The sequence below is a fragment of the Pithys albifrons genome, chromosome 1, assembly GCF_047495875.1.
Source record: "Pithys albifrons albifrons isolate INPA30051 chromosome 1, PitAlb_v1, whole genome shotgun sequence".
NCBI classification, from domain to species: domain Eukaryota; kingdom Metazoa; phylum Chordata; class Aves; order Passeriformes; family Thamnophilidae; genus Pithys; species Pithys albifrons.
Genome location: NC_092458.1, coordinates 24,620,307 through 24,641,059, shown reverse-complemented (window position 1 = coordinate 24,641,059; position 20,753 = coordinate 24,620,307). Strand labels below are relative to the sequence as shown.

General features: G+C 39.9%; 1 protein-coding gene across 1 annotated transcript in view; it reads right to left on the bottom strand.

Annotated features, from left to right (window-relative positions):
• VWA3B (von Willebrand factor A domain containing 3B) overlaps positions 1 to 20,753 on the bottom strand; it is a 64,863-nt gene that overhangs the window by 40,178 nt on the left and 3,932 nt on the right. Inside the window, 7 exon segments of the mRNA XM_071570053.1 lie at positions 6,533 to 6,657; positions 8,510 to 8,679; positions 13,679 to 13,838; positions 15,923 to 16,173; positions 18,464 to 18,544; positions 19,349 to 19,362; positions 20,308 to 20,526. Coding sequence (XP_071426154.1) covers positions 6,533 to 6,657; positions 8,510 to 8,679; positions 13,679 to 13,838; positions 15,923 to 16,173; positions 18,464 to 18,544; positions 19,349 to 19,362; positions 20,308 to 20,526 — 1,020 coding nt within the window.

Sequence of the window (20,753 nt, the reverse complement as noted above, 5' to 3'; positions counted from 1 at the left end):
TTTTCCTGAGGTCCCATTGCAGTGACAAGTTCTGCTCTCTGATAGACTTCAAAAACACAATTTTGAAAGTTTAAAGAGAAGACATTTTCAATTCTTTCAATTACACCAAAGTATGTTAATAATTTTATTTAAAATTAAATCTTCTTTTCCTGAAGATTATATAATGAAATTATGCTAAAGGTAAGTTTATTTTCATCCCAACAATTCTCAACAGTAATAAACAAATGCTAAAAGAAAAAAGAATGCTTTCCTATCAGGCTATATTGTAAAAAAAAAAAAAAGGAAAAATCCAAATCTAGAGTTGAGACAAGGCTTTCTTTATCTCAAAAGATAAGGTTTTTTGATTAAAATAATTAAAACATGCATTTTTTTCTATAGAGTACACTTACTAAAATTGAGACACATTGTATATCTAAGCAGAGTATTCACTAATAAAAATTAGTCTCAGAGATTAAATTGCAATAGGACAATGCAGAAAAACTGTGTGTACTATGACAGCACAAATAAAAAAGAAACTGAATCATCATCTATCCTAACCACAGACACAAGCTACAACCTATGGCAGATCACAACCTATTAATGAATTGCTCATAAAGGTGCTGAACAAGGCCACTTTACCTTATCATATAGTGGTTCAGTTAATATGCAGTGCTGGTTCACTGTACAAAAGATGAGACATGCAAACTACTAAAATAGGTTATCAGGAAACCAACACACTTGATCATTTTGTCCTTTGATAAACTTCTCTGAAATAATATTAATGCAAAAGTTATACAAAATAACTACTCAATTGTAATTGTGAAATGCTTTTATCTTCCGAGAAATATTTTGAAATGTGTTATTGTACACTGCCATCTCCTGGGATCTTCCTGCATTTCAAAAACTTCTGTTGCAGCCATTAGGACAAAGATCAACATTTCCTAAATCACAAAAAGCTTTAGTAAGGCAGATCATTCCACAACATAAAACACAAAAAGGAGAAAAAACCTCAGCCTGTTACCATTACTTTTAAGATTAAGAAAAGCATTCTTTTCAAATACTTTAAAAAGAAGTCAACTTTTATAAACAATCATCAGAAAAGCAAAACGTACAAAATCTGACCATTGGCAAAATTCAAGGACATAGGGAGCGAGATTTTCTGATGAGTACTCAGCCACTGAATGTGTGTATATATCACAGAATCAGAGACTATTCTGAGTTGGAAGGGAACCACAAGGATAATTGAGTCCAACTCTTGAGTCAATGGCCCACATAGGGGATTGAACCCACGACCTTGGCATTATTACAACCAAGTTTTAACCAACTGAGCTTATATACCTGTTGTCACATCTAACCCACAACACACATGCATTCACACCATATGTGCACATAATTCCAAGTTTAAGGCTGTTAAGAATGCAATTCCAGGGGCACTATCTCTAACTAAATCTGGATATCCTCTCCAAGCTGTCAGTAACTGCGATCCAGATTTAATTTTATGAACATTTTTAATGTTACATTTAAAAATATTGAAAGAAGCATGTATATTTCAACTATCTCTAAAACAGTGCCAATGATATCATTGTTTTGTTTGGTTTACCCCCACATATGGACTCATCAGCTTTACCGGATAATTGCTACTGTCCCTTTAAGACACATGTATTGAATTGCTATTGCACAAGAGGGTTTTTTTTCCTTATTTATGCTGCAGCACAGGGAAGGAAAACTGCATGCACTTTCAAAGTGACTGTATTTGATGACACTACACTGGACAAATGCAGGCACCAACAACTGCACATTAGGAAGTACTAGTTGCTTAGAAACCTTTTTTCTGGCAACATTTTTTCTGGAATTCAACTGGGAAAGGTCACTAGCAGTGATATCCACAGCAACTTTCTTCCTCTACATGCGAAGCTCACCTCCACCTCCACCTCCACCTCTACCTCAGCCTCTTTTCCTCTACAGCTAAGCAGTGGAAAAGAAAAGCTGTGTCTGTTGAAACTGAGGCCCCCAAATCAAAACATGCCTACACATACAATGCACAGTATCTTCCAGGTGTGGCTCTCAACTTGTGGCCCATCCCTCAAAGCACATCACCAAGAAGGCATCAATCTCACTTTCATTTAAATTCCCTGTGTTCACATCTCAGAGGTGCCATTTTTCCCGACCACCAACCAAAGAAAGTCACTCTCCTGATTGGTGCAGTTAGTTTCCAACCACTCCAGGCCCATGGTCTCTTGGACAACTTCAGGCATATAAAGTAAACAATATTTTGCAGAGGAAATAGACACCACATGACAATCAGTATGATTTAGGTAGAATGCCCAAAGCCATTTATTGATACACTGCAAATGGTTTATACAGGGTCAAAGCTGCATGCTAATTGGCTAAAGTATTCTCAACCCATTAAGCTACCATTCTATTTGGTTATAGTTCATATCTCACAAGTCCAGTGTTTTGAGGAAAACATCCTGACTGTTTGCAGGTGCATTTCCGGAATTCTGTGAGAAGTTTGAAGAGTTCTCATGAGAAACTTCTGGGGATTTGCCGTGAACTCCTGGGCAGTGTTTGCTCCCTATCACTCAGCAGCAGCAGCTGTGTCAGTCTCACAGTCCACATAGATCTGAACTGCTCACATCTCATTTCTGTGTACCAACAGGCATCCGTGTCCCAGAAAAGACCCTGTCCTAAAAAAATCATTGTATCCAGAGAGAGGAAAGGCCCTCCTTGTCCCCCCTGCCATGAAGCACTCCCCTAGCTGCTCTGGTTGGGTAATGTTCTGGAATAAGGGAGGCCTGGAAAAAGAGGAAGAGGATGAGGAAGGGTTCAGGGAGAGCCTGTGGTGAGGGGAGAAGCATTTTGCTGACACCGGTGAATTGAGAAACAGGAAGGGAGGTCTAAGCAAGAACACAAACACACTTGCGCAGGTACACAGAAACTCATAACAGCCCTCATTTCCATTTCCCAGTTACTTAACAGTCAGACAATCTTAAAAGAAGCAGCTTCTCCACACGAACCTCTCTGCAAACAAACTCATCCAGTTTGACAAGTCACTGTAACAGATTTGGTTTTCATATTGCTAAGAAAAAAAGCCCATAGTTAAAAAACAAAAAGCCTACAAAATCTACAGTATGTTCAAAACATAAGGTAAATAACAATATATAAGCAACTTTGGGGAAATAGAAGCATTTCTTGCTTTTCTGATTATCTGACTTAGACCCTGGAAGCAAGCAAATCCAAATATAATGGAACAAGATCTATTTCAAAATTAATTTCTGGCAAGGCAAGATGGGGAAACTGATTTTTTCACTGCCAGCTCCTTCCTCAGCCTCTATGTGGCAGCAGAACACAGCAATATTCCCTCACGCATTTATTTTTAAAATCCCCTCTTTTAGGGGTATGAATGAAGGCACAAAGGAGCACAAGAGGGTAGCACACATCTTTTATCTGCACACCTGCCAGCTCAAGCAGTACTAACACACACTGAGTCCAACCCTGCCCCTTTCCCAGTGGGCAAATGGACAAAACAAATGAACTTTGTATCCCATGTGGCACGGCAGAGCAGCTATCTGCATCACTCTCTACACATCAGCAGAGATTTGCCAGGCCAAGGCTGCTGAGACCAGACAAAGCACACACAAGGAAAAAGCAGAGGCAATGATCTTTGCTACAGCTTCTATGCAAAGCAGCAACTCCTAAGTCATTATCCTGGCTCTCCAAGGGGGGAGAGTTCAATCTTTCCCATGTCAGTGTACACAAACAGTGCAGAGTTCATTGACTTTGATGTCACACAGTGTGATGACACTCTTACGCTTCCCATTTTTACACACAACAATCTGAAATTTTCCCTGTGACTATCAGGTAAGCATGTACAATCAAGCACACCTGAGAATAAAGCATTACACCACTCAAAAGGAGGGCAGACATGCTTGTTTGGATTTATGACATCAGTAAAATACTAATTTCAGTCCATTTGCATTTTCTTTACACATGCAAGCTCATCTATTCCACCACACAGAAACACACTGCACAGAGATCTGTTACTATTTCAGCCACTGAGGACTCTCTATTCAAGGTCTAGCTCAAAACAACATTGGATTTCAAGACCTGTGTAGCACTTATATCCCTGTTATTCCAAGCAGATGTTGCAAATGTCCCTCTTTTGAGAAAGAATCTTTTTTCCTTTTTAGAAAAAAACCTTTTTCTCCACAGCTTCCACCATCTCTTGTCCTCTGAGTCTTCAACTTCCAACTTAAATGTCACCTCCTTTCCACTTACAATTTTAACTATAGAACAAGATTGCTTGATTCTGCAGCTTTTTGCAGATGAATAAACTACACAAACAATGTAGGCAGAAGTGGTAACAGGAAAACTAGCTCTGGATGAGGAGATATCATCACAGTGGTGCAATTAGGCTTTATGTAAAAGAATTCCTCTGCCTTAAGTAAATCTGAGGCTGCAAGCATAATTCTTTTCTGACTTACACCTTTTTTGATCTCAAGCACCAACCAAAGTAAGTGTAAAAAAATTCGAATTTGGCAGTTTCTCATGATTGCTTTCTAAATGACTGCTCAAGATGTAAAACAGGGGAGAAGGGAGCTCTTATATAAAGTTTTTTAATAGTCCACTTCTGACTTGTTTTGGTTAGGAAAATGAAAAAGAGTGAATATGAAGACACCATGTCTTTGCAAAATGCTGATATTCAGTAAATACCCAGAAAACTACCAGATGTCCTTAAAATAGCTTTTGCAGTCCATAAAACATGATGATGAGTTTCACTTTCCAGCTGTTGCATTTGTGGTGCAAAAAGAAACATAATCAAAATATTTCTGTGCTTCTCCTTATTTTCAAGAAACACCACATTTGGAAGATTAAGCCTCTGGTTCATTCTCCATTTTTAATTTCCTTGTGTAGTTTATGCCACATATCTATGAACCAGTGTCAAACCTCATTAGTGAGCAATCGACACTTTTATTTTTATTGCTTTATTATTACACCCTTGAAGGAGTCTCTGAAACAAGAGACATCAGACACAGACCAGAATAATGTCTTCAATGTGTTTTCTTTTCTGAAAGGACTTTAGATTCTGCATATGACTGAAACGCTCTGATTGGCTGCCAGTGATGTCACGACTGTGCTTGTAATACCCAGTAAATGCAGAAAGCTAACTGTGTTCCTTTTTAATGTGTAAATTCTACTCCATAATAGCAGTAAGACATAGCAGACAATGCACTTCAAGGGGATTACTGTCCCTTTGAGCGATTAAAGCTATTCAGCTTTCAGCTTTAGAAACAGTGGTGAGGAAGTAATTTCAGTCATACAGGAGCTCTAGGCCCATCTATTGAAACAAGCTGCCCCGGGGCAGAGGGACCTCACTCCCCCCCATGCACACCCCCAGATGTGGTCCAGCAAGAAAGCACTCATGGCAGACTGAAGGCAATCATTATGCTGCTCTGAATTACTATGAAACTAGAGATAATGTTTTGAAGCAGACTGTGCTGTTGGTTTCCAAACCCTATGTGGGTAAGGCTTGAGTGTCCCTTCACAAAGCAAAAAATCAGTTGATATCTCACTCCCTTATTTCTGGTTCTTTCTCTTGTACTGTTATAATCATGGTCCTAGTGAAGGAACTAGACTAGAAGGTCCAGACAAATGACCTTCCATGAGCCACTAAATTCACCTTAGGCCATACATCCCCAAGCAGTGAGAAGAGGATAACACTGTTGTACCTTTGGGGCAACACTAATGCCCCCAGCATAATGGGGATATGAGCTATTAAAATAAAGGGGTCTGATGACTCTTGATATCTGAAAGAAATTTTTTCTTTTACTGTCCTCCTAAGACATGAGATTTGACATACAAAGCCTCACTTCAGACCACAAGCCAGTCTCCTCCCACCCTGGCTGAAACCCCAGTCCAGTCCCACTGAACACTTACCCAGGGGAGGTAGCACCGTAACTAGTACGAAACACACTCAGAGCTTTCTGCCCAGCTCCACCCTGCAGTGAAACTGTTTGTTTCGGGTTTTGCCTCCTGGGGTTTTTTTTCATCAATCCTCCCACAACCACCACCACTTTGCACTGCCTTCTACACGGTCACTTTACTGTGCTTGTTGCCTTTCTTTATGACAAATTCTTGATACAAGCAAGCCAACTTCATGCTGATTTTATACTATGTATGAACTTGGCTTATATTGATGTGGCTGTTGTATCATATGGTCTTGCACACTATTCCTTTCTGCCATTACACTTCTACAAAGTCACTGGCATAAGCATACCTGTAATATTCTTCATCTTTCTAAACAAATGATCTTCTCCCTTTTTTCAATTCTCTCTCATTCTCACATGCACATCCTCTGTTCTCTTCACTTCTCTCTTTTCTTTGCCCTCTCTTTCCCATCCACAGAATTTCCATTTGACCAGTCCTGTCCTCATCCCACCTATGCCTACAGGGTTGGTTTTTTGACTTTACATTCAGTGAGTTCCTATACTACATTTCTATTCTGAAATCTCACTGAGAATATCACTATAATCTTGGGGTTTATATTGTCTACCTAGTGGCATTCGCTCTTTCACTTTTCCGGAGTTCAGGGCAATTAAAGCTTTTCCATCCTCTTCATATTGTAGTGCAGGTCTAGTAGCATATCTGCAGTCATTCTTCTCAGCAAAAGCATGGAATCTGTAATACAAAATGAGCTTCCATCAGTCCACAAACTACATAAACAATCCCTAATTTTAAAGAGATGTATGTCACACATGCAAGATTGTAATGGTATGCAACTTCAGAATTATTTGCTAATCTACTAAAAATATCTAAACCTTCAACTACAATAAGGCAATGAATATTATCAAACTTTTTATAGACATTTCTGTACCTTTTGGAGTCTTCTCCTGTAGACCATTCTTTCATTTTGGTATTGCTTTCTCCAAGGCACATTACTTTTCAATTTCCTGGAAATCTATTTCTAATTAACATTTTTAACATTCTGAGCAGGCACGTAATTTGAGTTGTCTGAGATGACACTAACACCTTTTTATCAAATTATCCTCCCATCTGAAAGCCTAACAGGAACATTTATTTTATTACTGGCATAAAAATCAGGATGACAAGCAGACTTCATTTACCCTCATTGTCAAAACAGAAAAGGTCTCAGAACAGGAAGAAGATGTGTTTCTAAAACAGCGCTACACTAGTAACAGGCTCGAGCCATGAAAAGCCCATGAACTGGGCTGCTCCTATGGGAAAGCTGACTCAAACTTGTAGACATTTATTGGATAAATATCCAACAGCAAGATATTAATTGTAAGTCTCTGCACCAAAGCTAGACTCATGTAGAAACAAGACAGTGAGAATCATATCAAACAAAACAATTCCTCTCATCTCCCTGACACAACCCTTTTTGCCTCTATCTTTACCATGCAATTAACATTCACTTTCCCTTAATAAAAGAGGCAAAAACTCTGCCAAAAGAAAATGAAGGATAGTGGCTGGCAACATATCTGGTACTATGGAGGTACCATGGCTCCAAATGACCACAGTCATTTTAAATAGACCAAACATAACACTTTCACACAGTCTTGGCAGACATTCCATCTCTTAAAAGCTACTTCTAAACACAGATGGCTATAAAAGAGCTAAGCAGCTGCCATCTTACCAATTCTCTGCTGTCATTTTGGAGATTTCAGCTGTTGGAGGTCTTCCCACTCTTGCACAAATAGCAGAAAGAGCCAGCAGCCATTTCACGAGTAAGTAACTGTACAGTGACTTCTGTTAAGCAAACACCTACTGACTCCTACTGCCCTCCTGCTGTTCAGCATGAGTTGGGTATTGTGGGGACTTGTATTTCTTCATTTGTTTTCCTTATTTTGATATAAGAATGAAGATTTAAGTCATCTGATTCCTTTCTGCTGAATGCTGATTTGCACCACATGGCTGGCTCCCACGACAAAGTAGCCAACAGGCCATGTGGAATGTATCAGTTTCCACCAACCATAGCAAATGGATGCTAGAGAGCATAGTGCAGAACTGCTTTTCAACACAATCATGCCTGATGAAGAACACCTCATCAATTTTCTGTTATTCCATGAACCACCTATTTAGGGCAGGCATTTCCTTTTCAGTACATTCTATATGGCATTTGATCCAAGAAAACCCTAGATCCTTTTCTGGTGTCTGTGGATTCTACCAATGCACAAAGAAATACAACAAAAATTTGGTTTAGTTTATGCTGTGAACCTTTCCCTGAACAATTTTCCAGACTTCAAAGGAGGGGCAGATGACAGACAACTCAGGATATAAAAAAGGCATTGGCCTTTCTGCAATCCAGTGAGTGCATACACATAAAAAATCTGGTCTGTTTAAGTAGGGCCTGCATTCTAGTCCTATCTCTTAAGATTACCCAGTTTCTCCTGATCACTTACTGCTTTGTCTCATTTTCCTCATGGATTGTATTCAGATATGTTCCGATGCCATTCCTATCAGCAAAGCACTTTATGAGCACTGAAATCTTTACTGCCCTTCTTTGTCATACCTGCCAGAGGCCAAGCGGCTCAGCTCCTTCAGAAAAATAATGGTTTCATCTTCCCTGGCATTGAAAGACACAGTGTTGATTGCACAGGGACCATCAGAAACCTTCTCAAGGAGTAGCTGTTCTGTGTCCACTGGAACATCGCCCACAGCAAAGTAATAAACAGCTTCAACCTGTCATTAAGTAGAAAAAAAATTGGCAACCGTAAGACATTGTTTTACATAAATGTCTGGTACTTATTCAAGAACTGTCCTGTGCTAAGTACTGGTAGGAAAATTTGGTAGGATCAATGCATTTGGGTGATAAGATTTTCAGATCTTTGGTTCTTCCTCTCATTTATGCTAATAATCGAACCATACAAAATTTCCTGAAGTGAGAAGGCAGATGGACCCACAGCCCCTGGGTCTGATTCTGCCCAATGCAAGCCTCTTTCCATGGAAGTTAACTGAAATCAGAGAGAAGTGTAAGGAAGGACAACTGTATTATGAGTCAGGACAAGGCTCTGTGCCACATTCCACTTTCATGAAGAGACACGCCAAGTTAATGCCTTGCTAGAGTTGAAAATCTGTAGGAATTTTTATACCAGATGTAGTTTTTTTGCCAGCATGCATTCTGAGGCTAGGAAAGATGCATCGTTATTTTAATGCTACTGCTTGTATTTACAGATATTTTGTAGTTTTTAAACTTCCCAAGGCAGAGAGAGCTTGGCAGGTTTATATGAGCAAATATACTTCTATTCTGAAAAAGTTATTGCAAGAAGAAAGAGAAGCCAAAGAAATGCTCTTTAGTTATTGCTTGAATACTATATTACAAGGGATTTTATGTTACTTGCACTTAACTATGTTAACAATCCTCATGGTGAGTATATTTGATGAATTTTCACCATCATTAAAAATACTTAAACAGGTAACCCACAATGACTTTCAAGACAATACATGTAGCATATCAGTCCTATGAAATAATACAAACCTACTAATAAATACCTAATAAATAGTAGCTTAACTGAAAAAATACATTCATGGAGCAGATCATCCTAAAACTATGCCAAGGCACATGAAAAATAAGGAGGTGACTGGTGACAGTCAACATGACTTCACTAAGGGCAAATCATGCCTGACAAATTTGGTGAGCTTCTACAATGGAATTACTGACCTCATCTACCTGGACTTGTGCCAAGCATTTGACACTGTTCTGGAAGACATCCTTGTCTCTAATCTAGAGAGACAGGGTTTGATGTATGGACAACTCAGTGGATAAGGAATTGACTGGATGTCACACTCAAAGATTTACAGTCAACACACAATGTCCAAGTGGAGACTGGCAACAAATGGTGCTGCTCAGGGGTTCATCCTGGGACTGACAATTTTTACCATCTTTGTCAGTGACATGGACAGTGGGGTCGAGTGCACACTCAGAGAGTTGGGCAACAACATCAAGCTGTGTGGTGTGGCTGACACACCAGAGGGAAGGGATGCCATCCAGAAGGACCTGGACAGGCTTGAAAGATGGGCCTGTGCGAACCTCACGAAGTTCAACAAGGTCAAGTGCAAGGTCCTGCAACTGGGTCAGGGCAATCCCCAGCACAAGTACAGGTTGGGTGTAGAATGGATTAAGAGCAGTGCTGGGGAGAAGACTTGGGCAAGCTGGCTGATAAGAAGCTCAACATGAGTCAGCAATGTGCACTCATAGCCCAGAATGCCAGCCATGCCCTGCCCTGGGCTGCACCAAAAGCAGTGTGGCCAGCAGGTCCAGGGAGTTGAGCCTCCCCCTTTATTCCACTCTCATACTGGAGTACTGCATCCAGCTCTGGGGTCCCCAACATAAGAAGGACATGGACCTGTTGAAACAAGTCCACAGGAGAGCCATGAATATGATCAGAGAGCTGGAGCACCTCTCTTATGAAGGCAGGCTGAAAGAGTTCAGGTTGTTCAGCCTGGAGAAGAGAAGGCTCCAGGGAGACCTTATAACACCTTACAGTAACTAAAGGGGCCTACATGAAAGGAAGAGAGGGACTGTTCACAAGGGCATGTAGTGAACAGGGTGTCCAGAGAAGTTGTTGATGCCCATCCCTGGAAGTGTTCAAGGCCAGGTTGTATGGGGCTTTGAGCAGTCTGGTCTGGTGGAAAGTGTCCCTGCTAAGGGCAAGGAGTTGGAACTAGATGGGCTTTAAGGTCCCTTCCAACCCAAACCATTCTTTCATTCTATGATTCTATGAATATGACTAGGAATCCCGGGATGTGCACCACAAAAGACAGGACAACTGTTTAATCTGGGCTGGCACTGAGGAAATGTTTCTGCCCCCATATAATTCCATGCAGTAGTAAAACAAACTCAGCATTACCTGCAAGTGTGCTCGTACATTTCCTCTACTCCCTTTGATAGTGATCTATATTTCAGCTTCCTGAGTCAACAGACTAGTACATGAACATCTTTTGTCCAGTGTGTACTCCAGGTTTTGAGTACAGAATCCCTGTACTACACCACTTCATAACTATATGAATACAAATTGACATGGACTTCTGGATTTCAGGCTTCCTCCCTTATCTACCTTTTGGCACAACTACTTAGGCTGATCCTCAGCACTGGAAGATGTCTATCCCAAGAAGCAACCCAATCTTAGGCTAGACCAGGCAAATTAACAGTGGAGCACCTTGTCACCTCGAATTTCTCCTGAATTTTGTATAAGGGTCAGACAGTCCATATGGGAGGCAGAGCCCATAGCTACAGATTTCACTTGCTTGGGAGCAAGCAGGTCTGTGGTCAACCAAGCGTCCTAGCATCACTGATGTTCTAGATAAATACTAATAGTAAAAAGAACGGTTATGCTTCATTAAAATGCAAGACTAACAAAATACTTATTCACTTTAGAAAAAGGTGTACAGAAACAAAAATAAAACAACTCTTGCACCTTTCTGTGTTTTAGTTCAGTTTTCCAAAGTTCCCTCTCTGCCTCCTGCACCTACCTACAAGCTATCTGAGCATGCACACAGATCTCCCAGATAAGACTCAGTTCTTGGACAATAATACCATGTTATTATTGCTTTTGCTAGAGAGGCTCCTGGCCCGGAGGAATGCATGCATATTGCACAACCACATTTCCCTGTGTTCCTTCAGATTCACATCTTCTCCACTTCACTCCTAAGGCTGCCAATAATTCATAAACTTGATATTCAATAAGAATAGAAATTTTCACACCTTCTCCAAGGGATTTACTGCCTGCCTCTGCAACTTTTAACATGCTGACATTTTTTGGGCATAGCTGATACAGAACCAACTCCTCACAAGAAAATGAAAAAAAAGTCCTAACCACAGGTAATTCACTCTACTTAACTACAAACCCAGCAATGCCACATAACAAGGGAAATGTTTCTTATAGATTAGTGGGGAAAGGCTAAAACCTTTCAACTTAGTCCTTCATGTTTTGAAAATTGTAATTTATACATCTAAACAACAAACCATACAAGAACAGCAAGAACAACATGAACAGTTCCTCATAGTCTTGACCTTGGTGAGGAGGTTTTGGGTGAGTGATCCACACCTTGCAGAGTGGCGCCTGTACAAAACCACAAGTTAGACACCGTGGATGCATTTGTGGTACGTAGAGCTCAAAGAATTGCAACCTTACAGAAGAACAGTGGTCTTGAGCTTGGGTTTGACAGGCGGGGGAAAAGGAAATCTAAGGAATCACCACATCTGGGAAGAAGAGATCAACTGAAGGAATGACAGGAAGAGTTATTCTTTTGGAGCAACTTCTTTTGATGAAGCCAGTTCTGAGGAATGAGTCATTCATGACAGTTCAGTAAGTAGAGAGCTTTTGCCTAGGACTGAATGGGGTCTCCCCCAGCTGCAGTAAAATGACATTTGCACTCAAGTGAACTGTCAGTTAAGAATGATAATGACTCTAATTAGGAGTAATTGCATGTCTTTTTATGTTCAGCTCCTGCCACATTTGACTCCCCTAGACTGTCCATTAGCCCACAAATATACAGAAATAAAATAGATGTCTCACTGTTAGACAGATTTTAATTTCTGTTTATTCAAACAGAGACCCACCAGGTCCAACCAGAATTTTGCATCCAGACAATACTGAAATCTAAATATGGTCCTTTTTGTTATCCACCAGGAGATCGGTACTACATGGCAGATTGAAAATGTTAATAAAATTTATGAAGGAGGCATTTAAAAAAAAACGGTAATAAAGTGGTCCATGATTTTTCCTTACCCAAGTCCTTTTTAATATCAGTTTCCAGACATCCAGGTTCATCTGGATGAGAATCCAGCGGCATAGGTACTAGAAGGTAACTCAAGCTAAATTTACCTTCTTCAATGTCTCAGAAAGAAATTTACAAAGCAGTTAGGACTGGATCTCTGCACAGGGATGGATGTTAGTGGCAATTAGAACCAATGTTTCTACGCCACACACAGTAGGCACAACTTTCTATCAAATTCAGGTATTGGGGAACTGAAAGAATGTACACTGTAAGCAAATATAATAAAATATCTCTTTAACTACACAAGTTTTAAGTGACTATCTCAAATGATGGCATATGTATTTCATATCTTGTGACTCTGCTATAATGAATAAAGTAATATGGTACTTTTAGAAATTAACAGCATTTAATTGCAGGAATAACTGTGCATGGCTTTGTCTGTGTCCTGGAAGAAACTCTGTGTATAACCTGGCTGATGAAAAAGGATTTCTGTACCTCTACCATGAGTTAATACTTACAAAAATGCCTGTACTCTCTATTTTGAATTTCAACTATGATTTTTCATGAGGACATTGGATACATAACAAAATAAAAATATGTCTTCAATAATGTTGATAACTAACAGTCTTCTCATAAGCTTGAAGCCCTAAAAAATATATATAGGAAAGGAAGTGGAAGGGAAGATGCTTTCTTTTTCCCTTAATGACTGAATACTTTATTTTTTCTAGGTACTCTAGAAAAGAAAATAAACAAGTTTCTGCATTCAAAATACAGTACATTTACATAAACAGGCTATCAGTAAGCACAGTATGCAGCTACACTTGTGGGGGAAAAAACCCTTTCCAACTGCTGTCATTAATATTTATCTTTGCAACATTCATCGGGGCAAATCACAGCAGCCAGTCTGGCACTGAATATTCTTGGATTTACTTGAGGCTTCTGAAAAGATGTATGAGCTTACCGCCTCATCACCCATGGCTTCCAGCAGGGCTTCGGCAGAGCTGGTGTGACTGACAGCTGTCATATGGTCCAGCTTCCAGAGCCACAGAACAGCAGCCTTTACAGTGTGCTCTGACACAGGAGCAGGTTTCTGTTGCCACTTCATAAGATCCTGTGCAGCCCTGACAAGGAGATTAACTATAAATCAGAAATAGTGAAAATAATGCTGGCAAAAAAGAGTGGAGCTCTGCTACTGCTACGAATATTTTATATTCTTAAGTAATAATTACAATGCACCACATATACTAAATCTAGATTTGCAATAAAAGAAGCAGAGAAAAAGTAAAACCACTAAGAAAATACTGTAATTTTACATGATTTTTTGAGACAATTGTTTCCAAAGTAGGGTTAGGAGACCTAAAGTATTTCAAAGAGAGTTCCTGATTCATATCTCCCCTTAACATAAAAACTCAGTCAGGTTTTTAAAATGCATGCATGAAAAAAGTGTCTTCCACAGGTCTTATTCCACAACTTGTTGCACGGCCTTTGTGTCAAACCAATTTAATGGACACCTTTTTTTTCTAGTAGGGCTGATCATTAGCTACCCATCAAAAATAAGTGATGCTAAACTTTTTGATATTTTAGTTGTTAAAGGGCTTAGGCTTAAAGGAAAAACAGAAGTACAAAGCAAATGACCACGTTTGCCTGTGCATTTGTACATAAAAAGACAGAAGGGAACAAAAAAACCCAGTTCCAGTATCTGTGACATTCCATTAAGCACTATTTTGAAGTTTCCTGCAAATCTAAAAGCCAAATATGTTTCCTGAGATTCTTTTAAAGTAATAACTTCTATGCTTTGTCTCTCTCCTGCAAAACCAAACAAATTGATGAACATAATTATTATGTCTCAATTTTAACATGGCTTTGCCTTTCATTTTTAAAGAAAAAGTTTTCTGTTCTTCTCAAAAGCTATGGAAGTTACCTGCTTTGAAAGTTATCTGCTTTGGAAATTATCTACTTTGGAAAATACCTGCTTTGGAAAATAATTACTTCTGGAACAGGCAGCCCAGAGAAACTGTGGATGCCCCAACCCTGAAAGTGTTCAAGGCCAGATTGGATGAGGCTTTAAGCAACCCAATCCACTGAAAGGTGTCACTGTTCACGGCAGGGGGGTTGGAGCTCGATGGTCTTTTATGCCCCTTTCAAACAAGACCATTCTATGATTCTGCTATTCTCCTTTTCAAATCTCAGTTTTATCACAATCTAGAGAATTAAGATGAGAATTTTTGCAGGGATAGGTAAAATTTGAATAGCTGCTTCTATTCTTCTATATGTAACTAAACGCCAATTAATTTAGTCCTGCTAGGGAACAAGTGTATGCCTTTTGTTATGGAAATCTACTATTGTTTCCTAGTTCTGCTACTGATTTCTGTGACTGTGGAAAGCTATGGAAATACAAATGGCTATGCCTGTGGCACTTGGAGGAGGGTTCCGTTTAGCAGTAAGACAGAAGCCTGTAATGCCTAAAGACACAAGAATGCCTAGGCAGTCAGATAGGACCTCACTTTTTCACTTAGCTGCCTGAAGGGCACTCCTGAGATTATAAAGTCCACCTATCTTTCTGGTTTTCTGTGCTACATTTGTAGAAGATATATCAGTATTTAGGTTCCGTTATTCTTTTTCTATTCTTTAGGGCAACAGTGGTCTTCTTTTAAATGAAAGTAGCAAGTTCAAGTGCCTATGGGTGAAACTTGGAAAATCTATAGATACTAGCAAGGCACAAATCACAATTTCCCATACAGAAAGCATCTTATCCAAGTACATGTGTATATAATATGCAACTCCTTTTTATTCTCCACCAATGGACTGATGTGGACTTCTTTGTTTAGCCTGGAGAAGGCTCTGGGGAAACCCGATTGTGGCCTTTCAGCACTTAAAGGGACTTACAAGAAAAATTGGGAGAGTTTTTAGTAGGGCCTGTAGCAACAGGACAAGGGGTGATGGTTTTAAAATAAAAGAAAGTTTCAGACTAGATATAGAGAAGAATTCTTTTACAATGAAGGTGCTGAAACAGAGGAACAGGCTGCCCAAAGAGGAGGGAAATGCCTCATCTCTGGAAACATTCAAGGTCAGGCTGGATGGGGCTTTGAGCAACCTGATCTGGTGGAAAATGTCCCTGCTCATTGCAGGGGTGTTGGACCAGATGACCTTTAAATGTGTCTTCCAACCCAAACCACTCTCTGATTCTATGATTCTTTCTGCTTACAGAATGAGGTTGAATCTGGTGATTTGGGTCACCTGTTCCACAAGTACCATAGAAAGTGCATCCCAACATAGATCAAATTCAGTTGGAGCTGCAGTGCCAAAATCCAAAACAATGACAATGCACCGTTCTTGAATCACTCCAGATATCTGCCGGCTCTCACTGGTTAACCATTCAATTCGCTGCTTATAGAGCTCAATAGCTTCCATTAGACAATCCACAAAATGAAGAATCAGTTCTTTTTTGGCTGTCAGCTTCATTTGAATAAGGGAGAGAAGAAAATTGAACATCAAAACAAATAATACAAATGCAGCCTCAAGCTTAGCACAGCTGCAATAGCTGGTTTGCAAGTGTCAGATGTGCCAGCCAAGGTAGCAGTGAAAACAACCCATTTTCCTTCCACTATTTCAAGAGCAAATACTTGACAAATGCATCTAAGCTATAAAGAAAAGGCACTGCATTTTGTCCTAATTGCTTTTCATAATCTTTTTATATGCACATGGGACAGTGCCAGTGGGTTGTCTGACTTGTCTATCTCAAAACTGGAGCAATTAGAATGTGCTGAACACAGGCTAGGATACAGAAAGGGCTGCAGAGCAGATGGGTGACCAAACAACACACAGAAACTTTGTACCTTCTTAGACTAGAATTTTGATTGGCTCTTAAAATTTTTTTACAGCAATACAAAGAAGCATAGAGTTTGGTTTTGGGGCCCTTCAATCTTCACCTTGTCTTTAACATTTGAAAGGAAAATGCAAAATGTTTCTTGTTTGTTCTATTATTTCACTAACAGTACCCAGCATTACAGATTAACTATTGACAGGCAGGTGCTTAGACAAATTTAGTTCTGATAACTGCAATTACAACTAAAACTTCCCATATCATTTCAGTAAAGTAAGAAAAATCTAGATTCAGTATTAAAATTAAAATGAGCAGATCTTCCCTATGAATATATGTATATATATTCTCCATGACCTGTGGGTTTAAAAATGCACCACAGATTCCAGTAAAGATATTCCCCTAAAACCTCTGACCCATGTGAGCCTTCTCCCTCTAACTACCTTTGTGGAACTAAGTATTAAAACCTTGGATATACAAATGTTTTTAATCAAGAACATTTCTCAGGGAGAAGTTATCTTGGGTGTCAGTCTGCACGCTTTTCCCTCTCATTTTTGTTTGCTGTGTTCTTTAATATCAGCTAGTGCCCTGTAATGTGCCTCTCCAATACAGTGTCTTGGGCAGTCTGCCAAAGGAACATACGCCTGGGAAGGAGCACTTAGAAATCCAGTTTCCTCCTATGACAATCAGACTCACACAGAGCAGCTTATTGCACTACGCCAACCAAACTCCATCTCAAGGAAGTTTTCTTGCAATACCGTCTCACTTGTAGTTACCCAGTCCAGATTTCCATTTCTCTGAGGACTGGAAAACTGACTGACCAGATGAATTTTACCCATGGCAATTCATACCCATTTATTTTTGAACTAGCATGCCTTTTTATCATAGAAAACTATGGCTTTTCTCTATCCCCGTAATTTGCCTTTCTGTAGCATTCAAGGGGGAAAACATTACCCTTCGTCAGCTTTCTTCAGGGTTACATTTCAGCATCAACCAAGCCTTCTTATAAGACCAGCACTCCACTGCAGTTCATCCTACCAGCTCTTCCTACTACCTGCTCTGGTTTGAATTGCTTCTTCTCAACCTGTGGTAACTGTCCATAATATTGTACTCAATATTGTAAATGAGATCTGATCAGAACTTGTATAGTGGCAAGAATGTCTTCCCTGCTGCTCACAACATGTCTTAAGATTAAAAGACGTTATGTAGATATTTCACAGGAACTAATGGGAAAAAAATGAGGGGTAAAAGCTCCTGAAATGGTTCCTTACCCCTTTTTAAGCCTTGTGCCTCAGAAGTGACTCTAGTCATCAGAAAAAAATGACAAGCCATTTGTTTTGGTAAAATCCTTTATAAATTAACTCTCTCCCTTCCCCACTCACATGCACATTTCTTCAATCAGAATCCATCCTCTTAACAATGGGGCCACCAGCAGCTGTTGCTAAGACGTTCCTTAGAACATGAGCCTGGGCACAGATCCAGCAAGCTGTCTCTATAGAGTAGGCTGAGCCTTTTGTGACCTGCTGGCACTAAGTAAAGCAGTGCTTTGCATTGGCATTTTGTCTTCTTATTTCAGCGTCCCCATTTGTTTTATTGATTATGATGTTATTTTTTTTAACTCATTCTGAGCAACTTCTTTTTAAGGGTTCCCTCTTCCAAGGCAGGGCCAATGTTGCTTAGAAACTGCAATCTTGCCTTGAAAATATTTACTGCAATGCTGCAGTAAGGCAAGAGCATAAGACTGTGAAATGAAAAATGATTTTCTACCACTGATGACTATCACTAACAGTTTGACTAAAGAGAAGGAAAAAAATAACAAAAGATAAAGATCTCAGAAAGAATTTAAGTATTTTATGTCATCCTTTTGCCACAGTGATAATAACTTCTAAGTGCACAGAAAAGTTATCACAAGTCAGCCACACTTACATTATACATGCTGTCACCCTGTGCTCTCTTGCATTGAGGAAACAGACCATTTGCGTACCGAGAAGCCACAGGTCACATAATCTACAGTAAAAGTTTCAAAAGATCAAGGTGCTAATCTTTAGGACTACTTCAAACAGATATTTTTCAGGCTGATGTGTATATCATCCATGTGTGTGAGACACATGCATGACTATTGAGCTCTTGATGTTAAGAAACTTGAGAGAAAAACTGATTTTGTTTTTGTTTTACGACTATTTTCTTGCTATATCTATGATGGGGCCCTGAGGCCCTCAACAGACCTTGACTGCCCTCATCAGCCTCAGCTGAGGTTTCTGGGTGCATGACAGAGTTTCACAGGGTACCTTGGGCCTGGGCACACAGGCTTTACTCTAGTCATGTTGTAGGTGTACCTGTTTCAAGTTCTGCTAGCAAACCTCTCTCCTGGGTAGATCCCTCAGCCCTGTATTACAGCCTTGTCTGCAGTTCTGTTTAATGGATCATCTGAGACCTGCGTGATAGCCTTGACTTCAGTCCTACCTCTGGTTCCATCTCCTGTTGCTCCTGGCTGCACCCTAGACACAGTTAAACAGCTCACCCTGCTGCAGGACTGCACCTGTTCAGCAAGGGCACTGCCTGCAGTCCCTTTTGGTTCCTGGCTCACTTTGCCCCCACAAAGTAGCCCTGCTTTTGCTGCTCCCTGATAGTTTAGTCAGAAATGGAGAAAGCCCCCACATCTAATTATTTATAAGCCAAAAAGCTACATGGGACTTTAATAAATGAGAGGTTTAGGCAACCTCACGACAGGACTTGTAAATATTTGTCTGTCAAACAAAATACAGAATCTGGTACAGATAATGCTGTTCTCTTACACAACGAAATGGGCGCAGAAGTGAGTGCATCTAAGGAAAAGGTTGTGCTCTGCTCTTTCAGTAGCTAGAAATCTTCTACAGGATATCACTGATAGGAAAGCATTAGGGGTGGGAATATTTAACGTCATACAGCAGCTATCTGTACAGCCTGCTGCCCTGCCAAGCCAGTACATTCTGCTCCTGTGACAACCCTGCTTAACAGCTTCTTCTTCAACAGCAACACACAGGATTTCAGGAACTGCTCTGGTGATCTTTGAATGCCCCATGGACACAAGCCAGCCAGAATCTTAAATTATGCAACCTAGAACAATTACAATACATTACAATTCCTACTTCTCAGGCAGCAAGCTGTTCAAAGAGAAGAATATCTTACCATGCTCTGCAAGCACCATTATAGCAGTGCTTAATAATTATTAGCAAACTCTTCCCCTCCAGCTGTCAGATAACTGCAAAGGAACATTTTTCTACAGCCTGACTTTGCACAAAAAGCAGACTGAATTCTCATTAAATTTAACTGTTTCCTTAAAGTTTGATACTCAGAAATACTACACTATTCCCAAGCAGGTGAGCTAACCCTGGCACAGCATATATAATATTTGCCATGTGAAAATAGACAGAGATCTTATTGTGTATTATTTGCAGGAAAAAGACTAACAGCCTCAGCAGCATGAGCAATGTCCCACTAAAGCTAAATTGGAGAGGATGTGAACTGGAGCCTAGGTAAAGCACCAGCACAGCTGAGTAAGGAAAGCCCTTCTCGGATCCTAAGTCCTTCTCATATCAAAGGGAGATGGAGTTTCTCAGTTCTCTGAACTGGCAACGTCAGCCACATTGGATACACCTTCCCTCCCTGCCATTATCGTAAGAGACAATGTAAAAATCTGTGATGTGTACATTGGGATGCAAAATTAGTATGATCCTACAGACTATTCAAAGTTGGGAGGTTTATTATCCTATTATTGATTTGTCTTATACCTTTCCTGTGTTGGAATTCAATCTGTGCCAAAATCTGGGAGAGGGACAAGTTGTTTCTTTTGAGACCATAGCGTTGAAGCCATTTAGAAGATGAAACGAGGGATTGTACGTCTGTGCTCCACCTACTGACTGCCAGTCTTCTTTCCTTCTCTTTTGATTTCTTCTTGTGGGTCTCATGGGAATCTTCAGCATCTTGTCTGTGCTCTGAATCAAAGGCATCTGTTGCAAAGACAAATGAGGCAAACACAACATGTATATTTTAACCAAACAATTCCAAAACCAAACAAAATTGATTGTCTCCTTTCCTTACCTGTATTCCATGGTCCCCATGACACATACAGCTCATCTCTTGCTTTCTTTTCTTATAATGAACAATGTTCTTAATCTGGAAAGCTGCTCTCATGCTTACACCTCTATTTGCTATTATATTTCTTTATTCATCCGTA